Source organism: Hyalella azteca, unplaced genomic scaffold (genome assembly GCF_000764305.2).
Source record: "Hyalella azteca isolate HAZT.00-mixed unplaced genomic scaffold, Hazt_2.0.2 contig11177, whole genome shotgun sequence".
Classification (NCBI taxonomy): domain Eukaryota; kingdom Metazoa; phylum Arthropoda; class Malacostraca; order Amphipoda; family Hyalellidae; genus Hyalella; species Hyalella azteca.
Genome location: NW_025941185.1, coordinates 186,273 through 211,444, shown reverse-complemented (window position 1 = coordinate 211,444; position 25,172 = coordinate 186,273). Strand labels below are relative to the sequence as shown.

General features: G+C 37.5%; 1 protein-coding gene across 2 annotated transcripts; it reads left to right on the top strand.

Annotated features, from left to right (window-relative positions):
- The first annotated feature begins 7,776 nt into the window (after positions 1 to 7,776).
- Positions 7,777 to 23,178, top strand: LOC108677947 (replication protein A 70 kDa DNA-binding subunit). 2 transcript variants are annotated; one of them, XM_018166266.2, is made up of 15 exons: positions 7,777 to 7,928; positions 13,332 to 13,379; positions 14,057 to 14,239; positions 14,636 to 14,798; positions 15,594 to 15,711; positions 16,059 to 16,221; positions 16,598 to 16,702; positions 17,164 to 17,260; positions 17,756 to 17,868; positions 18,399 to 18,533; positions 18,828 to 18,939; positions 19,595 to 19,787; positions 20,994 to 21,096; positions 21,574 to 21,720; positions 22,120 to 23,178. In XM_018166266.2, the coding sequence occupies exons 1-15, from the start codon at positions 7,896 to 7,898 to the stop codon at positions 22,219 to 22,221; spliced, it is 1,815 nt and encodes a 604-aa protein (XP_018021755.1). In that variant the 5' UTR covers positions 7,777 to 7,895; the 3' UTR covers positions 22,222 to 23,178. The 2 variants fall into 2 exon arrangements, with proteins under 2 accessions (XP_018021755.1, XP_018021754.1); XM_018166265.2 differs by having other exon boundaries at positions 15,579 to 15,711.
- The last annotated feature ends 1,994 nt before the right edge of the window (positions 23,179 to 25,172 follow it).

The following is a 25,172-nucleotide window of genomic DNA, read 5'->3' as shown; positions in this document are numbered from 1 at the left end:
ATAACTCCTTTTTGACCCTTATTGACGTCAAGTTGACGTTTGGCGGATAAGATGATAAGACAGAACGTAAATTCCCTCCACGATTGAATTATTCCTTGCCAGTAAAAAACGTTAGCATCGGGGCGGTGGTGTAAATCGTTTCATCCGGGCAGTGGAGTGAAAAGCGTTCACTGCTGAACGAATGAAAATACCTTCAAAAACTCATGAAATAAGGGTAGGGGGCTCCCCATTACCCTATTTGGAAGAAAGTTTTGTCAAAACTGTTGCCAGCTGTTTTGAGGACGAGGACTATCCAGAAGCGGCTTTGGTTAGAGTCGAGCTGGAGCTTAGGTGCTCCCAACTCGAGCTTCGGCGCAACCAGCTTCTTGCTAAGGTCAGGAGCGTCAAGGCCAGCAGAGAATCGGGACAGAGAGAAATGCAAAGAGAGCATTTCGTCTAGATCCGTTCATCCGCGAGTTGTTAGAGAAGGTTGTGCACGGAGCGATCGTGCAAGCCAGTTCGGGGGAAGTGTAGTCAGTCTGGCTCCCTCCATCGCTATCAGAGACAGAGATGCTCCTGCAGCTGAGCGCGTTAATGTGCCTGTCGTGAACGCAGAATAGAAGTGCACCAAATTTTCATAGATGGTGCAATTAATGCCGCCCAGACGGCAGTCATGAAAGCCTCCTCGAGATTTACGCTGATTTCCGATTTCTTTCACACAGGGCAGCAAATACCGCCAGCATCCGACGTTATTTACCGCCGAACCGTAGCGGACATACGAAATGTGCACTGCTGTTCACACACGATGGCTATAACGCAACGTAGGATTTGACGCCTGACGCCCGCGTGTGTCCTGCTAAAGCTGCGGCGGTAGATTTGCCGCGACAGTTTAGCCTGCAATGGTATTCAATGTAATCTTTCATACTGAGCTGTTTTTCACGCCGACGCCACTCTATTGTGGTACAGACAGTGGGTCGGCGAGGGTGTATGCAGCTCCAGCTACTAAAGGAGGTAAGGATAATTAAACTCATTTCTTCTTGTTATTGACTGTAATGAGTAATGAATTAATTTTGAAAAAACCACTTTGTGAATGTTGCCTTCTCCTTCTTGCGGCCTTAAATTCACTATATTGTGAATTCAGCACCGCCCTGAACGGAGCGCCGTGCCTGTCTTGCCTACATTGGCTTCTGAGATTCTGCGAGGAGCGCGGCGTTAGTCTTACCAACACGAGTAGTGGGACATATAAGAGTGATAGCCATGTAACCGTAATGCACTTGGCGAGGGGACAGGACGCCCCAGGTAAGCGTCCAACAAGTTAAGCCCCTTTATATATTTTCATGTATATTATATATTTTCATATCTATTTCAAAATATACTTTTTCATGTATCATTATGTTCATGTAACAATATCAGTCTATAATCTATCAGTCTTGCAGTGCTGTTTACTATGCACATTAAATTCTGATGTCATTAAATGCACTGTCTGTACCATACTAGCTAATGGCGTGAAAAACCGCTTAGTGTGAAAGATTACATAGAATACCAAAGCAAACTAAACTGTTGCGGCAAATCTACCGCCGCAGTTTTAGCAGTACATACGCGAGCATCAGGCGTCAAATTCTACGCCGCGTCAAAATCCGTCGTTTGTGAATAGCAGTGCACATTTTGTACGTTTGCTGAGGTTCGGCGGTAAATACCGTTAGACGTTGGCGGTAATTGCCGCCCTGTGTGAAAGGGGCCTTAATTAGTGTTCTCATCGGCAACCCAAACCAGCGCGCCAACGTCGCCAATCCCGCCGTTTCTCTATGCAAGTTTTCAATAGAGATAAAATGAATGTGACTCCAGTTATATTAATATGAACGGTTTACTTTGTCAACGATATTGAACATTTTTGTTTTTTATTTATTATTAGAATCACATGCATCGAACAAGATTCACAGATTTATACTATGATAAAATTGAAGATTGGTGAGATGAACCTCGCTTTCAAGTAGTATCCACCTCACTCGAGCTTCAGCCAGGAGCCACTGTCACAAATCTGAGCTTCTGATTGAAGGAGCAGGAGCGGCTGGTGTTATCAATTCTCCCATCAGCCTAAAGATAACCACACTCAAAAAACGCGATAAATTTCCAATACTCAACACTCATGGTTACTTGGGGAAGTCTATTCATTGGAGGATACATTACATTGCTGCGACATCGCATCATTTTCTAACATCAACTTTAAATAATCAAGATTTATATAATGAAATTTTGGTCATAATTTTGTATCTACAGCTCTCGTGTGTTTATACAACACTTCTCTTTAATTTCACTTCTTATGTTTGTCTATCTGTCTGCTACAAATCTTATAATCGAAATTTAACACACTTCTACTTATCCTATCGATCTGAAATTTTGCATACTTGCGTAAAGTTGGAGACAATGCATGAAACGAATGGCAAAATAAATGATTTAAAATTGAAAAAAAAAATTTTCAATGTTAAATAAATTGAAAAAATAATTTTGTGAGCTACAAATCTTATAACTAATATTTGACACACTTTTACCTGTCCAATTGATCTGAAATTTTGAACACTTGTGTGAAGTCGGAGACAATGCATGAATCAATTGACAGAATGAATAATTTTGAAAAAATATCGGAATAATAAATAAAATTTAAAAATTAATTTTTTTAATATTAGAAAATAAAATGAGAAATTCGTTGTACATCTGTAACATTGAAGACACTGGAATCTTTAGAAGTGTTGTCTTTAAAAAGTAATTTTTAAACGTATATTATTTTCTCACTAATCGCATGAGAACGTTCTCTTTGAATATTCAAATCGAATTTTGTTTAACATTCAAGCAGTATGAAAACTGTTCCCATTTGAAACGGAGAATGGGTTTTCATGGTATGCTGTTAGTCTATGATAAGTCTCTCGTTACGTAGAAGGCCTACAGTATATAGGCTATATTATCCTGAACTTGTATGTCACGCTGTACTTGCCTTTCCATTTTCTTCGCTAAACGCTGGAAAACGAAAGAGTAAGGTATAAAAATGTGACGTCTTTGAAATGTACGAAAAGTGTCGTTAACTGCAACTATTCTTACTCCACAATAATTTAGTGTTCGCGTCTCTTTACTAACCAACGTGATGTCGCGTCTAAGATGCGTAAATCAGCTACAAAAGTTCGAGGAGTGTTAGGTAACTAACAATATTAAACCTTGGTCTTGAACTTTATTTCCGAAATAAATATAATTTACCTATTTATATATTATTGCATTTTATCTCTGACACAAACGAATTATATGTGTTTAATTTCTCTGATAGTATAGCGTGCATAGTTATTAATTCTTAGGACTCATTTGTAGTAATAATAAGCTGGCCCTTTGACATAATTTTTTCGATAAATTTTGAACGAAGGGATCTTGCCGGCTGACTGGAAAGTTGCCGGCTGACACCATTGTTCAAAATAGGAGACTAAAGCTGCCCGGGCAACTATCGCCCTGTCAGTTTAACAAGTGTCGTTTGCAAGATAATGGAATCTGTTGTGAGGAATCGATTGATCGATCATTTGACTCTTAATAATTTATCAGACTGTCAACATGGCTTTATTGCCGGTAGATCCTGACACCATTAACCTCTTGTCTACTCTGAATGAATGGACCCGCCTGCTGGACGAAAGGGAGCCAGTATAGATGCAGTGTAACAAAAATATAACATATTGATCTCGGCGCTGAAGTGTCGGCCTGATGTGGCCTGTCGCCGATTCTTTTCCTTTTCGTGCCTTGTTCACAGAAGATCTAAAATCGTGTCATTTTACCGGATCTTTTCATGACTGACGATAGTTTGAAGTCAACGATGTCATCGGGGAGGCTGTTCCACATGTCGGTGATTTGAAGCGAGAAGAAATTTTGTCGCGTGGAGAAGTTGCGGCGTAGTTTTTTTAGTTTATAGCCGTGGCCCCTGGTGTTGGTTCTTGTTTCAAATTCTAGTAATTCTTTGAGGACCTTGTATAAACCATGAGTATACTTGTATACTTCAATGAGGTCCCCACGCAGACGTCGATAACTGAGGCTTGGAAGCTTCATAATCTTCAATCTTTCTTCATAGGACTTGCCCTTCAAGCCTGGAATTATCCTTTTTGCATGTCTTTGAACATTCTCTATTAAATTTATGTCCTTTTCAAATCTCGGTGACCACACAACGTTTCCAAAGTCTAGATTCGGGCGCACGACAGCAACAAACAACTGCTTCATCGCTTCTGCATCTAGGAACTCGTATGAGCATCTGATTAGTCCAAGAAGTTTGTTGGATGTGTTAGCTTGCGTTTCAACATGCTTAGAAAATTTCAGCTCATTGTCGACAACTCCGAGATCTTTTTCCACACTAGACTTTTCAATCATTACTCTCTCGTTGCAACCATGTCTTCTCACACTGTAATCCTGCTGTTCATTGTTCTTCCCGCGGTGAAGTACTTTACACTTGTCAGCATTAAACCGCAGCTGCCACATATCAGCCCAGTTAACTAAACTGTCAAGATCATCTTGCAATTGCGCCTTACTTGACGCATCCTTCACTGTATTATAAAATTTTGTGTCGTTGGCATACATGGAGCACACGCTGGAGACTGCTTCTGGCAAATCGTTTATAAAATCAACGAACAAAATAGGCCCAAGAACGCTTCCTTGTGGCACGCTACTGCGCACTGATGCCCAGTCTGACACGGTTCCGTTAATACTGACACGTTGTCGTCTACCTACTAGAAAATCTCTGATCCATTGGAGTACCTTTCCCTCAATTCCCTAAGACTTCACTTTACGCAACAGCCGCTCATGCGGAACACTGTCAAATGCTTTAGCAAAATTGAGGTACAATGCAGCCATTGGCTCCCTTTCGTCCAGCAGGCGAGTCCAATCGTTCATCGTAGATAATAAGTTAGTGGTGCAGGATCTACCGGCAATAAAACCATGTTGACAATCTGACATGAGATGGTGAGCAGTCAAGTGATCGATAATCCTATCCCTCACAACAGATTCCATTGGCTTACAAACAACACTTGTCAGACTGTCAGGGCGATAGTTGCCGGGGCTGCTTTTGTCACCTTTTTTGAACAATGGTGTTACTTGAGCTTCTTTCCAGTCGGACGGCTAAGTTCCTTCGTTCAAGTTTTTTTTGAAAGAATACTGTCAATGGGCCGGCCAGAACGGTTGCTATTTTTTGAGCAATCTGGGATGGAAGCAGTCTGGTCCACATGACTTGTTGGGATTTAGAGCTACCAGGCGCTTGAGAACCTCTTCTTCGTGTATTTCAAAATATGTTAACTTCGAGCCGACTGGGCGCTCCTCAATATCTGGAATACTGTTTTACTGTTCAAGTCCTCATCTGTGAACACACTGCTGAAGAACTGATTAAGAGCGTTAGCCTTGCCCTCATCAGAGGAAATCTTTCGTTGGTCTACTTTCAAACCAGAAATACCGTCCTTTGACCTACACTTCGAACTAGCGTACAAAAAGAAGGCTTTCAGATTCTTTTTTGCATTTTTAGCAATATTTTTTTCGAAGTTTTTCATTGCAGTGCGACAAACTTTTTTAGCTTGATTTCGAGATCTGGCATACAGGTTATAATCAGACTCGCTGCGAGTTAGTAAATAACGCTTGTAGGCTTCTTTCTTGGTCTTTAGCTGAGTCTTAACTGCACTGTTCATCCACTGGGACTTTTTGACTCATCCAAGCGTAATCTTGGGTACACAAGCATCAACTGCAGACATAACCGTGTCTTTGAGAAACCACCATGAATCAGCCACATTCATGTCCTCAATACAGTCCGAAATATTCGCCGCATTCGCCGTTTAACGGAGTGTATCATAGTCGCCTTTCGCAAAGTTCAAACGTTCACTCTTCCGAAGCGTCTTTTCTGCACAACACTTAAGATTGAAAAACAATGATTGGTGGTGGCTTTTGCCCAACGGAGCCTCGTGGCGAAGCTCATCTATCATTGATTCTTCACTAGTAAACACAAGATCTAGAATATTTGGGGTCTGTTTACCCCTAAAATGGGTTGGCTTGGTGATGTTCTGGATTAAAAATGAGTCTCGTATAGACTCCAAGAACAAGGATGCTGGGTGATTCCCATCTCTTGGAGAAGATTCATCTGCGCAGCCTATTTCTGGATGGTTAAAGTATCAGACTGGGCTTCAGCGCGCAGCGGCGTGCCACAAGGAAGCGTTCTCGGGCCTGTTTTATTCGTTGCGTTTATAAACGATCTGCCAGAAGCTGTGTCTAGTGTCGCAAAAATACGTCGTAAGAAGTACAGTTGCAGGGTGATCTTGACAGGTTGGTTGACTGGGCTGATAAGTGGCAACTGCGTTTTAACGTGATGTAGCGGATCTCGCTGCATGAGAATACATGGTTGCAACGACAGAGTGATGATAGAATAGAAGTGTCGGCACTGAAGAAATAGGCCCGTGGCCTGTTGTCGAAGTCGACAATGGAAAAATATTAAGGAGTTATTGTCGACAATGAGTTGAAAATTTCTAAGCAAATTGAAGCTCAAGTTAATAAAGCCAATAAACAACTTGGACTGATCAGACGCTTTTACGAGTACATAGATGCTGAAGCGATGAAACTGTTGTTTGTCGCTGTCGTGAGTCCGAACCTAGAGTTTGGAAACGCCGTGTCGTCACCAAAACTAGAAAAAGACAAAAATATAGTCGAGAGTGTTCAAAGACGTGCAACAATGATAATCCCAGGATTAAAAGCCAAGCCTTATAAAGAAAGGTTATAGATTGTGAAGCTTCCACGCCTTTGTTATAGACGTCTGCGTGGTGGCCTCATTGAAGTATACAAGTATACCCACGTTTTGTACAAGGTCCCAGAAGGATTACTAGAATTTGAAACATGAACCAACACCAGGGGCCATGGCTATAAACGAAAAAAAACTACGTTGTAACACATCCACGCGACAACATTTCTTCTCGCTTCGAGTCACCGATGCGTGGAACAGCCTCCCTGATAGCATCGTTGAAGCTCCGAGTGTGAATGCCTTCAAGAACAGACTAGACGAAGCTATGCAGGAACAAATGTTCTGTCTCGAAATGCCTAGCACCTTACGGGCTTTGCAATAAGTCCAGCAGCTATCTAAATCAATAGTAAGGAAAGATCGGGTTCAAAAGGCCGGATATCTTGTAAAATCAAGTCACGAAAAGTACAAGAATCGGCAACAGGTCATTGGCCTATTTATTCAGTGCCGACATTCCCATTCTATTCTCTATGTTTTCCAAATTTATCGGATGTTTATTATGTGATTTGCAAATTTCTTGATGATTTTGATAAATTTTCCGATGATAACTTGCTTATAATAAGTATTTGAGTCTCAATTTTTAATTTTCATGTACGGTTCCTACTTGCTTTGAAATGTTAAACTTGATTTTTTTATATAAGCGCTGATGGTATGCTCATCCTTAATAATCAATTGCATAAGATTCGCTTATCGATCAATGTTCATGATGGCAGTTTTACATAGTTTCTAGATTTATATGCACAATTCATTAAAGAAAAGATATGTAGTCCCTGTGAAATTTCTTACGTCCATGTAAAATTTCCCTCATTTCCTAAGTCTCCCAGTGGCTTACTAAGGAATTAATTAGTCCATTTCATTGCAGTTTTTTTATTTTGTTATACTTATTTACGAGTGAGTAATAATGTAGGTTTTAATGTTGATGGGCCGTTTTCATTCAGATCATCATGCGTCTTAAGAGGAACAAAGGAAATATATTGAGGATCTTCATGACTCTACTAGCGTAACAAAACTGGCTGGAGCTTTTCACCAGACTACCACTAGCAGCCCGCCAAAGTAACGCGTTTTAACTGGCAAACACTAAACCAGAGTATTCACGGCCGTTGTTCATTAGTTACTTGCATTAAATTGCAAGATGGCGGTTCAACTTTCTGCTGGTTCTATTGCAGTGAGTTATACTTACCTGTTACTCAGTAAAAAATAATTTTATTATATTCCGTTATGTTGCTATGTAATTACAATAATTCCGTTCAGAGTAGCTAGGCCTAAACTCGATCATTCGATGGTCAATTCTCAATTGGTCATACTCATATTGTCGCAAAACTTTGAGTTAAGCGCTAATTACCCTGCGCTTATTTGCTTGTTGCTACATGAAAAAAATATATATTTTATAAGTATGCCTATTAATATAGAATTATTGCAAATAATTAGTAAGTAGGTAGGTTAGGTAGCTAGGCTGATCGCTGGTGAAAGATAACTAGGAAAATTGGAATTACTAGGTACTAGGTAGGTACTTGTCTTGTTGTCAAAATTGTAAACTGAGTCAGTATGTAGTATGTGAATGCTAATTCCACTATAAATTTGAATCAATACTTTCTGTCACCAATTTGGCAACACCACAGGCCACTAACTTTGTCACCAAACTTGTGTTGCTGACATTCAAAATTAATTGCCTATTTTTTTGTCACAACTGAAGCTTAACTTTCTATTTTCTAGCACAATTGAAAAGGTTTCTTGGTTGTTATGTTGCAACTTGCAATGATCAATAAAAGCCTACATATCATAATTCTGAACAGTGTTGTTAGCCTGTTAGGGTAAATGCAGTATATTCCGACATCGTAGGTAATTCCGTCACTTCTCTAGTTTTTCCTTTATATTTAGCTTTGTTTTAGTTCCATGCATTCATTGATGGTTGAAAATGAAATGGTGACGTCATACATTTGCGTGTCAAAATACTGCAAAAACACTAGGTCTTGGGCTCTTGGCCATCTAGTCATTCTAGTGGGAAAATATTGAGATCCAAAGAGAGACAATGCATGCCACCTGGTGAGATCATCGAAAAATGTGTCAAATTTGACAGTTGACCTTGCTCTACCAAATAGTGAATAACTGTTTTTATAGGAACTAGAAGAATATTATGGTTTGAGAGTTGAGACTTTTAAATACGTCTGTGAATATATTAGGAATCCTTTAAGTAAACTTGTATTCGCTGATTTCAAGTCGTAAATAAATTAATAGAGGATTAAGTTGAGTGATGGATTTAGACCCATCAAAACTAATTCTGACACAACTTGAATTGGACACACAGATCGTTCCAAGCTTTGTACAAAAATTGAAATTTGCTTAATTAAAAGCCTAATAGTAATAGCTGTTAATTAAAACGTAATTAAGTATTGTTCAATATTCGTTAGTGTTCTAATTCAAAGCCGTGTTGTATCCCAATACAACTTGCACAGCGAACGGAATTTGAATACGTGGATGTCGGCATTATGTATCAGTTAAATTTGAAGTGCTGATGCAATGCGACTCACCACGTGTCGAATATTGCCACACACAGTGACGGAATATAGGGATTTGGTAGGTTTCCATTCTAAAGGCTTTTTAATAAATATGGCAACATTTTGTGACGTTTCATCATTGCTGACGCGTAGTGAAGTGTTTTGAGAGTCACGTGAAGGCAACAGAACTTACGTACCGTAAAATGGGGTAACTTAGACCGGCGGGGTAACATAGACCACTTTTCGTTTTTTTAACAAAAATCCCCACAACTCAAAAACTATTTGACATAGAAAAATTTTGTCAATGGGCATTAAAGGCCTAATACTGAGGCTACATAACACAATAGAAAGATTTGAAAAGTTTGCATATCTTATAGGTTAAAAAATTCAAAATGTGACCCATGAAAAAAAGCTATTATTTAAAGCCTGTCAGAGTACCTCCTCCAATTTTTTTATTTTTTGGTTAAATAACTCCAGGTTTTGATGCATCGTAGTAGAACTCTTCTAGTTACATATGCAAATGACAAATTTTAGGAAAGTGTCATAGTTTGCAAATGGGGGGCCCCCATATGGGGTAACTTAGACCACCTAATGTCAGCCCTGACGGGGTAACATAGACCGGCTTGGAAGTTAATATAAAATTACCATATACAGCAATCCCTTGGTTAACGCGGTTAATAAATCCCCGAGTTTTACCGTGTTATGCAAAACCGCGCTAATCAAACTTAAGAAGATATGGGAATAATTATAATGAATCCTCAAAAATAGCAAAGTTACATAATAATTTTTTTTACACTAAAATTCATCATATTTTTTTCTAAGTAATAGGGGAAATAAATAAAAGAAATGCGAATGAATTAACGTATTGTTTCCCGTGCGTATTGTTGACTCGGGGAAACCATAGGTCTTCACCGATCTTCGTTTTCGTTTCACCATTATCAAAACGCTTAATTATTTCAAGCTTGGTCTCCAAAGTGATATCTTTACGTTTAAGCGTTCCCTTTTTGTCCATAATTATGACGGTAATTTATCAAGGAAAATTATGCAGTTTGATAAAAATGAGCAGTAGATATAGCAGCGATCTTGACCAGTTGAAGGCTAACGTGTAACTAGAGCACCGGCATGGCGCACTTACCGGCGAACGTTGCCGAACTCGATCATTCGAGTTATGAACGAGACAAGGCGCGGTTAAACCGACTCTGTAGTCAGCACAAGTGCCTACGGAACAGGACCTTATTTAAAGAATTATTGGCTGAAATTCATAAAGTAACAACATTTGGCGAATTTTTCCAAAAGTCGTAACAAAAGTAACAACATAAGATCTAATAAGCAAAAAGTAACACTTTTGTTACGAACGTAACACCTCCGGCTAGAGGCGGGAAAATGATGCGTTGTGAAAAAAAAGTCGCGCTAATCAAAACTGGCACCGCGTAGATTAAGGGTAGGTCGCAAATTTTTTTTCCGCGTTAATCAAAACCGCGGTATTCAAAACCGTGCTAATCAAGGGATTGCTGTATAACATATTTTATGTTTGACAGCCTATTTATGTTTTTTCTTTATGTTTCAGACTCTACAGTTACCCCAAGAGCTGGGGTAACAAAGACCACCACTTTTTTTTTAAATTACATAAAGACTATGAGAGGCAGGAGCCAGCAATTTATGGTAAGTGAAGCTAGAGTATAGACCTGTATTTTGCATGTTTCAATTCAAGTTTAATTTAGCTAGTAAAAAAAAGGCATTATTTATGAAAAAAAAGTGGTCTAAGTTACCCCATTTTACGGTAACGCATACGTTTTTTTTATAGTTTTTCATTTCTCGATGCGTCCTTAATGTATCGGAATATACCGCGTTTACCCTAGGCTTTTATTGGTGAATGGCAAGATAAGTGCAGTAGGGTAAACGTGGTATATTCCGTCATCGTGGGTAATTCCGTCACCTCTCTAGTTTTTCCTTTATATTAAGCTTTGTTTTAGTTCCATGCGTTCGTTGATGGTTGAAATGGTGACGTCATACATTTGCGCATCGAACTAATGCCAAAACACTAGGTCTTGGCCATCTAGCGGGAAAATATTGAGATCCAAAGAGAGACAATGCACGCTACCAGTGAGATCATCGAAAAATGTGTCAAATTTGACAGTTGACCTTGCTCTACCAAATAGTGAATACCTGTTTTTATAGGAAGAATATTATGGTTTGAGACTTTTAAATACGTCTGTGAATATATTAGGAATCCTTTAAGTATACTTGTATTTGCTGATTTCAAGTGGTAAATAAATTAATAGATGATTAAGTTGAGGAATGGATTTAGACACATGAAAACTAATTCCGTCACAACTTGAATTGGACACACTCAGATTGTTCCAAGCTATGTACAAAAATTAAAATTTGCTTAATTAAAAGCTTAATAGTTGTTAATTAAAAGCGTAATTAAGTAGTGTTCAATATTCATTAGTGTTCTAATTCAAAGCCGTGTTGAATTCCAATACAGCTCACACAGCGAACGGAATTTGAACACGTGGATGACGGCATTACGTATCAGTAGAATTTGAAGCGCGGACGCAATACGCCTCACCACGTGCCAAATATTGCCACAGACAGTGACAGAATATAGGGATTTGGTAGGTTTGCATTCTAAAGGCTTTTACATAAATATAGTAACATTTTGTGACGTTTCATTGTTGCCGGCGCGTACTACGGTGTTTTGAGAGTCACCTAAAGCAAACAGAACTTGAGTAACGCATACGTTTTTTTTATAGTTTTTCATTTCTCGATGCGTCCTTAATGTGATGGAATATACCGCGTTTACCCTAGCTCCTGTGTCCAAGCATGGAAAAATTCTAGCATTAGGGCCACGACTGGAGCTTTCCCACCGTAATCCCGCGGCCCTGCCATTTCTGGAATCTGTGAGATTTCCACCAGATGAATTACCTATCTAATTGTTAACAAAAGTGCACGATTGGGCCACAAGCCCGCAACCACAACATTCCTAATGTATTAAAAATTTGTCAAGTTGGAGCTGCAAGATTTCACAAACAAGTAGGAAAATTCCAATCCTGCAGCTGTGTCCATAGTAGCAAATGAGAATATTTTTTATTGCCCTTCAACTAGTTCATTTTTTAATCCTATAACTAAAGTATAAGTAGAGCAGGGAGGATTTTAAATACCTGCTTTATCATACCAGATACCTAAAATTATTTAAATATTGAGTAGATGAGAAAATAAAAAATTAACTGATTTGAAAAAATCTCTGGATTGCCACTATGCCCCATAACCTGACTGGCCAGTGGCCACTTGTATGTCAATGTGTCATTGATGGTATCATGGTAGTAACATTTATACAGGGTTCAAATTTTTACTGGGTAATTTAGTAGGTAATTAAACTTGAGCATTTGAAGTTATGGTTTAATTAATTCAATTTTCATGCTTTCAATCAAGATTAAATTTTTAATTATTATGTTAGAAGAGATTGGGAAATAAAAATATTGTAATAATTTAGAATAGAATTTATAAAATATAGAGAAATGTAGAAAATCAAGTTCCACCTCTTTGATCCAATATGCTGTTTTGATTTTGCACAACTTGCCTAATAACATTCATAAGGATTAGAATTGTTAAAATTGAAGAAATTTATGATCATAAAAATGTACAAGAATGTAAATGATGTAGGTATTGAATTCCAAAGTGGAGAATTGGGCAGAAGCCACCCATGAATTAGCAAAAAAGCCCATGAATCTGGCCATTTTCACCCATTCCTTAAGCCTTTTCTCAATTTCTTCAGTTAAAAATAATAATACACAATTTTGCCCACAATATTTAATAACTACTTGTGAAACTATCATTTATGTCCCCCAATTTTAGGAAACTTTTGCCTAATATAGTAATATTCCTAATTGGATTGAATTTGCATTATTTATGATTATTTTGTTTGACAAAAATAATCTTATCATTTTTTATGATTTATGAAAATTTGCTACTGCTTTCGTATATATTGTATAATATTTCCCCTCTTCAATGTCAATCCAATTGAATTCCTGTTTTATATAATTCCTATGTATGTATTTTTTTTATTTCAGGCTATCAATAATGGAGAGAAGCCCGAGGATGTCATTCTCCAAGTTATAGTAAGATAGCAACAAAGTAATTTGGACAATTAATGGATGAATTATCTATGAATCTTACCTCATTATAGTTGAATTTGCATGCATTATACATTCTCATTTAATAAACTCTGTATTAATCATTATTAAAAATCTGAATTAAGATTTTTCAAAAGACCAATATCATCTTTTTAATAGTTGTGCTTAATTTATTATAGAATTATTATTCTCTTAATAACTCATGATTTTTATACACTCCCTATGCTAGAAGCTGCTTACATTATGCATTAAAAAACTAAGGTACCTACTTATGGTGGCTCCAGGATTGTATAAAAATGTGGTTCTAATTTTTCCTTAATTCAAGATATCTTCTCATTTATTTATAATTATGCCGCTAATTTTCCTAAATATCATTGAGGCATTTTTTTAGAGTCAAAGTTGTGAATGTAAATTTTGTTATTTTTTCCTACTCACTGCAGGAATTAAGGATAACTACCCTCAGATGTTTAGCACATTATAATATATAATATTTTTATATATGTGCTTGTAACACTTCATATTTAGTTGAAAATGTTAACCATGAAGTTATTTATTCATTTTTTTTTTTGTATTTTAACAAATGCAATGTGGCCTTTTTTTGTAGTGCCTGCCTAATTTCCAATTTAGTTTTACCAAAGATCTTATGTGATATGTAATTTCAGGCAGTGCGCAAGTTTCCTACAGGAGACCGGTGCCGCCTGCTTGTCTCTGATGGAGTTCACCGATGTGGATTTGCAATCATGGCCACCCAACTCAATCCTATGATCAACAGTGGTGAAGTTGCTCAACATGCTGTTATCAAGGTCACCAAATATTTTTGCAACCAAGTATCAGAAAAAAAGAAGGTATGTGGCTGTAATATTATTAAATTTAGACATTCCTTATCCGTGGAACTATCATAGTCTAGTGTCTACTAGTTTATTGACATAATTATTTGGCCCCTCTGATGTCTATCATATTATATTAATTTTGATCATTGGATCAAATTGTGACAATGATCTGATGTGCATCTGATTTATATTGAGCTTTTCCTCTTTTTCAACAGAGAGTGAATATCACATGTGAATGACATAAAGTGATTCATTTTGTGTGTATTATTAGTGATCAAATATTTTTGCACTCTAAACTGAATTAAATCAATGACAAATTAAAAGTTATTTTAGTACAAGTCAGGGAAGTGGTTGGTCACTACTCACTAACCATTTGTGCCAGGTATTTCATATGGGCTCATGCCTGTGCAGATGATGATCATCCTGGGTCTGGAAGTCCTCCTAACAGCTGAAGATGTTGGAGGTGAAATAGGGAACCCTACAACATATGAAAGCGGAACATCAAATGCTCCTGCAGGTGCTCCTGCCGCAGCTTCCAATCATTCCATCACCCGACCCTCTCCTGTAGCTAATGGTGTGTGCCCCACTGATGTGTATGCGTATCATTTTGAAATTTAATGGTGTGAATAATCTATAGCTATTCAGTTTATAATGCTGAAGTGTATGTATTGTATTTTGAGACATTCCCTGCATTTACTAGGAGTGTTTCTAGCAACAGGCTTATACCTAGAATAGAACCATGCATCTCAGTCCCTGATTTGAAAATTGAATTGCAATTATTAGCTGTAAAAATTTCATTTCTATTTCAGTTTCAATTGCAAACATACGTTCTGTTTGACATTGCAGTGTTCAGTGACATGTTGTAGAAGAATGAAACCTTAAGCAATCCTAGCTTGGTTCAAACTGATGTCTTGAAATGAGATTAAATGCCTAAAGGCTTACCTAACACCATCTATGTTAGAGTATGACAAAAAATAATAGATGCAATATCATATCGCACATTTATGGTTTATGGTGCATTTTATTTTTAGTTCAGGAATTCATGTTGAATGGAACTAACATTACGTAATACCAGTGGTAGACTATCACTTCTGGGACTATCACTTCTGGTAAAACATTGAGAGTGAGACCATGTTTGAAGTCGGACCCACGAATTTCTGATCATCGTTATAATATGGAGTTAATCAATATACCTATATAGATTAAGGAGTTCTTTATTACAATGTTCAACAATAATTATTACAAATCCTTTTCACTGCATTTGGATTTGTCAAGTTTCATTGAGAAGTCGAGTAGCTTAGTAGCGTCGTGAGAATTATTTGCTGGAGATCTTGGTTATTGACACTTTTTTTAGGCCGGGCTCCTTTAGTGCAGCGCAGTGCACCTGGAAATGCACCCGCTGCAGATGGAGGAGGTATGATGCCTCAGGCTCCTGATGGCTTCCCTAACGTTCGCCCCATACAAACACTTACACCTTATCAGAACAAGTGAGTTATCTGTTGGAAGACTTATTGTTTCTATGCTCATTTAAAGTCAACTCGACCAGAAGAAAACACAATAAGTCTCATTAATGATGTTCTTGTATGTATATATTTTTGGAATGAACATTTAATCATTATTTTTTGACCATAGGTCTGCAGCACAATTTTTTTCATCTCTTGCATTCTATTAATTTATTTCATGGCCATTGACAATGAACTTATATTTCTGATTTTATGCAAAATATTTGAATAGTTTTATAAGTTTTTCTCAACAACTGTTGATTTTGCTGCAGTTTCTATCAGATTTCATCCAGATATCCGATTGTTTTTAACCGCATTACACTAATTTTCAGATGGTCAATTTGTGCTCGGGTCACCCAGAAGTCAAACATTCGTACCTGGAGCAACTCGCGCGGTGAAGGGAAGCTTTTCTCCATGGAACTTCTTGACCAGTCAGGTGAAATCCGAGCCACTGCCTTCAATGCCGAGTGTGATAAATTCTACGATATGATTGAGGTGAGACTCGTCAGCAATTGTGGCCGTGATTATTTTCTACAACTAACTAATATAAGCAAATATAATAATATTTGCATGTAATAATTTGTTGCAAATATAATAATATTTGCAACAACTAACTAATAAGCAGGGAAATTTTATCTAATGATGAGTATCTTCTTGCTAAATGGACAAATAAGAACAATTGTAGCTGAAATGTGCTAAATTCGTGTTGGGTCTTATTTTATATTTTAATAGTTCATCAGGGTGATTTGGTGATTGATAATAAATATCTCACTTGCACTGAAAAGGGTACCATTAATTGATTTTGTTATTTAGGTAGATTATATGCTACTTAAGTTCCGATCTTGATTGGTAGGTATTCTTTTTTATTCAGCCCAACAAGGTGTACTACATCTGTTCGGCGACACTCAAAACTGCCAACAAACAATTCACTTCTGTTAAAAACGATTATGAAATGACCTTCAATTCTGGAACGCAGGTAAGACGTAATTTGTATTGCATTTTTTTAAGGAAAAGCATGCTGCTGTTCCTCATTAAATGGTTTTCTTCGTTGTCAGAAATACTTCGAACCTGTAGCCAGAATTTTTGTCTAAATTGGGTTCCAGTTTCCTTATTTTCTCCTCTTGTATATAATTTGTGTGGTTGGTTGACAAATTGATGTTGAAGTTTTTTTGCACTAAAACAAATCTAAACTTGATGTGAACAGAGAGTTTAATTTTAATGAAAATGAAGGGAAGAAGGTTATTGGCTGTTATATATTATATATACATGTTTTACTTATATCTGCCATACCCTCATTTTAAATCACTGCTAGAGTTTATGGTTCTGTTTAATCTAGAGTTGTTTATTTAAGTTCCAATCATGAACTTAATACTTGGTCTTCTTCTATAAAATAAAAATATATGATGTTATTTCTATTTTCCAACTCTGCTTTGTCAGGTGGTCCGCTGCACCGAGGAGAAATCTATTCCTGCCATGCAGTTTGATTTTGTCACCATCGACCAGTTGGAAAACGCCCAGAAAGACACGATTGTTGGTATGTTTTTTATTTTTTGTTGAACTTCTATGATGTTATTTCAATTGTTACATTCTTTATCGTTAGCTTGAAGGTGAGTATTTTTGCTTACAGAATAAAATGCCTTTCCAGACTGCTTCAGGATAGTGAAAAATAAGTTCTTGCAGGTTTCTAATTACTACTACTTGAAAAAATTATTAATTGAATCTGTTAAATGAAGGAAAATTAAAATGAATGTCTCATTGACCTAAATTTGTAAATTTATATCAAACGAAATCAAATCCATAGAATCAAATGAATGGAAAATAAAGGCCCGTAAAAAAGCCATTGAGCATCTAATATATATAAAATAGCATCTGATAATTAATGTCCTGACTGTTTGAAGACATAATTACTCCATCATTAACTTGAATTTTAGAATAAATATTCAATATTCAGTAAAATTAGGAGTAGCATCAAAATGAAAAATAGAGCCACACAAAAAGGCATGCAGTCAAGAGTTTAATTTAATTACAGATCTGATCGGTTTGTGCCGCGATGCGTCAGAGGTGGCCACTATTGTCCAGCGCTCGACGGGCAAGGAGCTGCGAAAAAGAGAAATTTCTATTGTCGACCACACCAATCGAGCTGTTAGTGACCTTACCCTTAAATTTCTATTGTCGACCACACCAATCGAGCTGTTAGTGACCTTANGACCTTAACCTTATATTTCTATTGTTGGCCACTCCAATCGAGCTGTTAGTGACATTAACCTTATATTGCTTTTGTCGACCACACCAATCGAGCTGTTAGTGACCTTAACCTTAATCATGCAAGAAATCTTAACAACGCTATTATTTTGTAAAAGGAATAAGGAAAAAAATTCTGATGAAGCATATATAAATTTTCTTCACAAATAACCGGTATTTGTATATGTTGCTGTATATGTATATAATATATGTATAAACAAGCACGTTAATCATTAGGTTTTATTTCAGTTAATAACATATATGAAGAGGATGACGTTAACAAGTTTCAAAATTTTCTTGGTTTGTCTATCATTCTGATGTAATGCCTTAATGAGTCGCTTTGATAAGTTGATTTATTTACAATCTGATAGTTTATTTTGTTGTTTTAAAAGGAGACCAAATAAATCTGATTTATCGGTGTGTGTGCTCAGGTATCGCTGACCCTGTGGGCCGAGCAAGCGGAGAAATTTGACGGTACTGGCAATCCCGTGATCGCGGTCAAAGGAGCTAAAGTATCAGATTTCGGTGGTGTTTCTCTTTCTCTTCTCGGCTCTTCAACACTTCAGGTAAATTTTGTTGTTCATGTTTTCGGGATTTGTCCAGAAATTCCTGTAAATTCGAAGTGTAATTTCACTTTCAAGTTTCCCTTTTCTGTTCACGCTTGCAGGAAAAATTCTCGGAATAGGTTTTCTGTTATAATGATACATAGAGATACGAATTATGATGCGAGTACGTTTGATACAAAATTTCGAGTAAATAAATTAATTGACGTTGATAACACAAAACGCCTAAAATTTGCTACTCGACAGAAATGAAAATGTTACCTTGCGTTTTACTAGTTCATTTTGTTCATTTCACAGGTTAACCCCGACATCAGCGAGGCCCATCAACTGAAAGGCTGGTGGGAACAAGCTGGTTGCAACTCATCAGACATCATCAACCTGTCCAACCAGCGTGGAGGTGCTGGTAATGGTGAGTCTGTAGTGATTGAATAAAATTTATGTGGGCCTGTAATTCTATGTGTCCAGTAATCTTAATGATAATGATACGTCTTTTGTAACTCTCAATTCTATAGGATGCTTTGCGATGATTATGAATGCTATCAGTAAATTTTTATATTGAATGATTTATGGAAATCAGGTGTCAGGAAATAGTTGGGAGCTTTTATTGAAATGCTGTTAATAAATTATTGAGCTCTTCTTATCTTAGCCGTCACTCCAGAATCCATACTATTGAGAATAGTTACAAGTTTGTAACTCCGTCAGCTGATCACCGTTGGATTTTCAAGCTAAACCCATCAATCAGAGACAAGAAATCTGTCACTACGTGTACTTAGGCTGCTCTGTGTACTTGTACTGGTGCATATACTTAGATCATTACTTGTGTTTAGGCCTCTACATGTACTTAAGTTGCTATCTGTATTGAGGCCGCTACATGTAATTTGGCCTCAATGTGTATCTAGCTCGCTATGTGTACTTATGGTTACTACAGCTACTATTTAGGTCTCAGGTCGCTACGTGTAATTTCGGCCGCTACGGGTACTTAGATCGATACATGGATTTTAGCCGTCAACTATACCTACTTCTGCGGGTTTCTGTAGTACGACCCTTAATATTTGCATGTTCAGCTGTGGGTGCAAATGCCGTCTTCAAAACCCTGCTGGAAGCCAAGAAGGAAGGTCTGGGCAGCCGCGACCAGCCTGATTACTACAACGCTAAGGCCATCGTGACGCTCGTACGCAAGGAGAACATCCTCTACCAGGCCTGCCCCAACGATGGCTGCAATAAGAAAGTCATGGACCTCAACAACGGAATGTACAGGTGCGCCGTCAGTTCCTGGTACAACTTTATATTTTTTAACTGCGATAACACTTGAAAAATGTAGCCTACAATTACTCAAATGTTCACACTTTCCATCTATGACTGTATTTGAAATCGAACTTAACCCTTTAGCGGGCAAGCTACTATGTGTGATCACTTAAAATCTTCCAATAAAGCTCAACTTGTCCTCTGGTTTATGTTTAACTTTAGGGCTACGTTATCACGCCTCTGACAATCTCCAATCTTCTGCCTATCAATCTATGAATAACTTCACCCCTCAGCCATGGAAGGAACTAAAATATGGTCATTTAAATAAAACTTCTGACTCGGACAAAGAAATTAACGCTCTTTTTTGCATTTTTTTAAAAGACGGAAGAAGCAATATTGATTTAAGTAATTTAAAGTAACTGAAGAAAATAAAATCAAATTGCAGCTTGATACTTTCTTTTTGCATTTGATTTGATAATTGGAAAAATTTCAATTTCAACTTGCGTAATGACCGCGTTTTACACCAATTTTAATCTGCAATTCATTCCAATATCATGCAAAATTTCTAAAAAATGCATTCGAGCAAATTTATAACTGTCCACACTTTCTCGTAGTGGCTTCAGATATTCAAATTTCTGCACATTTCTGTGTTTGCCTGCCTAATTATTAAAGAATTTAGCCTACTTTTGCTTCTGAGAAACATTCATATTTTGTAGCTATGATGGAAACATAAGTTTTCTGTGCCGTGTCAAGAGGAAAGATGTCAATGCTTACACAACATTTCAATGGGACCTCTATTTTTTGCTTTATTATAGCGCAAAAATTCAAAAGATGTACGTAACTCTTCAAATTGTGTACTTTAATTTTTTGCAAGTTGGTAAAACGTATTGAACGGAAATAGTTCATAATTTCAACGAATATCACGCATCTGTATTTATCTTTCTTTTAATTTATGGATACTCAATAATGATATGACTTTTTCTTTTAATCATATGAATGAAAAATTTAAATTACAAACAAAACTTGATGATTTGAACACATGTAACAAATTTGAGATTAAGAAGCGCATATTTACTGTAAATACTCGCATGAGTCCTCCTGAGAAATGCGTGTATGTTTTAGTTTATGTTGCTAATGTTCTTATCCTTTTTAATTGGACCTGCTTGTATTATTGAAAGCTGTAAGTGTGTAGTTTCATCATTACTAGTACGTTTTCAGGTGCGAAAAATGCTGCAAAGAGTTGGACAGATTCAACTGGCGACTCATGCTCTCCTGCAACGTGGCAGACTTCACTGAGAACCATTGGGTGACAGTTTTCCAGGTAGGTCTAGAACTGCTTAGATATGTGAAGATAAACTATTAGTTAGTGTGAATAATTATATCCCTTCACTTTCTCATGAAATAATTACATCCTTTCACTTTCTTTTTGAATAATTACATCCCTCCACTTTTTTATGAAATCTAGCGAAAAATTAACCATCGCGGTTCTGAAATGGCAAAGTGAAACTTCAAATTCTATCCTTGATCATGATAGTTTGAATTTAGAGGGAACGTATAAACATATTTAGGCTCAATTGCTTAAATGTAAGAGCGTACGAGTTTGTCATATTTACGTTATTCTTTTGAAAATTTTTGAATTTAATGGTAAATATTAAATAATAAATTACTTTATTCTGCACCGTGTAGAAACCTAAATATATGTCTATCGTTCTTAATTTCCAAAGGAACAGTTATTATGATGATTATGCCTATATTCCGATGTATTTAGTACCGTTATTATGATTCGTCTGTTCATCAGGACCAAGCAGAGTTGATGCTGGGCTCAACAGCTCAGGAACTCGGAACTCTCAGAGATGAGAACCCAGACATGTTTCAGAGCATCATCGCTGGAGCCTCCTTTAAAGAGTACAACTTCAGGCTGCGAGTCAAGATGGAGACTTACAATGTAAGGATATGCTTCAGAATTTCGTGGTTCTGGTTCCTTGGATTTATTTTGTTATGTTACGTAAAATTAATGTGTATATTCATCAGGCACTTAATCAAGTTTGGCACTTAATAAATTTTCATTTAAATACCTAACACCTCGCTAAAGGTAAGAAACTGAATGAATCCATTGTCTAAAAGAAACTTCGTTAAAAGGGTATTGAACTGATGATTTGATTATATAAGCAAATATTTTCAAATTACCTAGCGAATCTTATACGGATCATTTTTTATCTTTATTCACTAATAATATTCTTCGATTGAAAATAAGAGCTTAATCTAAATTGATCGAATCATTCGACTATATACAATGACCAGATCGAAGAAATTTTCAGTGTTCACTTTCATTCACTTTTTTCAGGATGAAAGCCGCCTCAAGACTATGGTAATGTCCGCCGCACCCGTGAACCCAGTGGATCTTAATCGGCGACTCATTAAGGAAATCAGGGAACTATCTGCATAGAAATAAAATTCTGGAGGTTCCTGCATTGAAATATTATTTCCTGCGGCAGATAAATAATCGCTCCTCCTGGGAGCCAGAGGGAAGACCACATCAATGTTTGATCAAATCCTGGGATTACAACTTCACGATTCAGAGTGCTTCAGAGAAATGTTCCGATTAAAATATCATTCATGTTCGCAATATATCATTTGTCGTTGTGCGTCATTGTCGAAGAATCTTCGTAGCCTTATCGTAAATTTCTAATTCTGTTCGCACCATCCACTGACAACGCTTGATTTATTACCAAAAAATTTCTATTTTCATCATATGCGTAGAGGTTATATATTATAAGAATTCATATATAATACACAGTTGAAATTTCTAACTCTCTTGAGCCATAAACGTATTACATATTCTCATTTATTTTGTAATTCTGTCTTATTGTGCGCTGTTTACTTTCCACAATTTTCTGAGCTCATAGTTGTGATGAATTTTGGTTTGTCTTTTGTGTTAAGTTCTATTTGATCGAGATTCCTTGATTATAAACCAAAAACAAGTCTATAATCTTTGTTGCTTTTGGCCCTCTGTTGATTGAAAAATAGAGTGCAACGTACACGACAGTGCATTTACTGAGCGCTGCACTATTTGTATTATTTATTCTGTTCTTCTGAGCGCTGAGCACTGAGATTTAAAAGCGCTAAAATTAAAGAAAATTTGTTATTCCTGTGCTTATATTTCATCACGGAATAGTTCGTGTCTGATGATTTACTGCATCATTTATTTCTGGTAATTTCCATTTTCTATCTTAAGGAAATGTATGAATTGCAGAATTGTAATGCATTCTCATCGAATAAAGTCACGAATGCTGTTTTCTTTGCAAAATGAAACTGTTCGACATTTTACGTTTTCGTGTCGTTCTATGATGATTTTCGTAGATTTTTGTTTTCTTGATGCGAATAATAAATTCTTATCGATTCATGGAATTTTAAGTGTCCTTTAAACTAGAATTTAGTGATATTAAATAATGGATATTCTTCTCCCCTTGAAAGTTTTGGCACTGAATGGAGGTCGGGCTATTGGCTTTTCAACGCTACCCCATTTGAAGAAGAGTTCATCTCACGCTGTCATACAACTTCAATAAATTGAAATATACCCGGGGTCTCCAGGTGAAATTTAAGAAAGAGAAAACAGCGTTAAAAACAAAACACTGGTTCTTAAAATTTTTCCTAATAAAAAAATAACTTCCTTCCGAAGTTAAACTTTACCGAAAACCCATTAATCTCTCTCAACCTGATCCTAATTTCCTCGCTATTCAAATGGGAGAATTTGATTGCATTTATTTAAGAACATGCGTAGAAATACAGTTACGTATGCCGACATATGTGCTGACGTGTAGTCTCGTAAATATCCTGAACTTATTTCTGTACGCGAAAAATTAACATTACGTACAGCCACGTATAAACCTAAAATGGTATTTACAGAACGCTGATGTATCATTTTCACAGACTCGAGACGGTTCAGTGAAATATTTGCTCAATTCTCTGATTTGCCAGTTCTTTTATTTTCGAACTTGCAATCTCTGATAGCTTTGATGGCTATCAAGCAGCGGGCGGTTTGAAGGCATCCGATGATTATCCAGCCGGAATTAATATGTTAATTCCAGCGGCTAAAAATTTATTTATTTGTGACTATTATGTGTGACTTTGATAAGGTTGACTTACAAGTGGCGGCTGATATCTAAAGTTATTCCTGGATACTGCACTCTACGAACGCGTTACCCTGCCAAACAGCGGTCACATGCTGCGCTGTTACAACACTTTTAAAATCGAGGGAATTGAAGATGATAGGGGTCGCCTGCCGAAGACCACCATTGCCCTGGATGTAATATGGACGGGTACGCAGCCGTGCACCACCAAATTTGTGCACCAATCGTATTGGCAGACGACGCTGGGCCGTACGACGTCAGGCTTATTTTTCTGTGGGCTGATTGGTCTAATTCAATGGATGTGATCTGTCTGGTGGCGTGCGGCTGATAATGTTACAGTAAAGAAGTGTTGTAGGCTACGTTCTTCAGGGAAGGGATCATGATAGTCCATTCGAAGCAAGGCAGTGGTGGTCTCCGACAGGCGTCCCTAATGGACCATCATGATTCCTGCCTTCCGGAACGTAGCCTTCAACACTTCAGTTCAAGCCGTCCGTATCTAGGCCGTGGGTCGAACCAGCCCTCACCCGAACGGCAACTTGTCGAAGGACGATAAATTTTGGAACAGAACTATGCTATCTGAAACCTAACCTCAGATGCGGTGAACGTAAAATTACGTAATTTAACGATGCCCGGAAGTCAGATTCGATCCGCGGCCTAGTGGTGCACGGCAGGTTCTATGCGAGGCCGGAGGAAGACAAAGCCGAGTGGTTCACGGCTGATTGGTGGATGTCCGGAGAGATCCAAGGCGTTCGATGCAGGGCTTATAGGTGTACAAAATTGGTGGTGCACGGCTGCGCTCCCTGGAACTGCGTGCATCCTGCCGTGCACCACCAGATCGTCACTTTTAGTTCAACATCCGGGGTTGGGTTTCAGAAAGCATAGTTCTGTTCCAAAATCAATCGTCCGCCGGCGAGTGACTTCCGCAGCTTCGCTAAATTACGTAACTTTTAGCTCACAGCATCTAGGGTTAGGTTTCAGATAGCATAGTTCTGTTCCAAAATTTATCGTCGTACGACGCGTGGCCGTTCGACCGTGGGCTGATTCGACACACGGGACAGATACGGACGGCTCCGGCGCGCTCCGTCCGGGTGGTGTAAAAATTTTTCGCGTGTTGGCAGACGACGCTGGGCCATACGACGTCAGGCTATTTTACTTGTGGGCTGATTGATCTAATTCAATGGATGTGATCTGTCTAGTGGCGTGCGGCTGATAATGTTACAGTCAAGAAGTGTTGTAGGCTACGTTCTTTAGGGAAGGGATCATGATA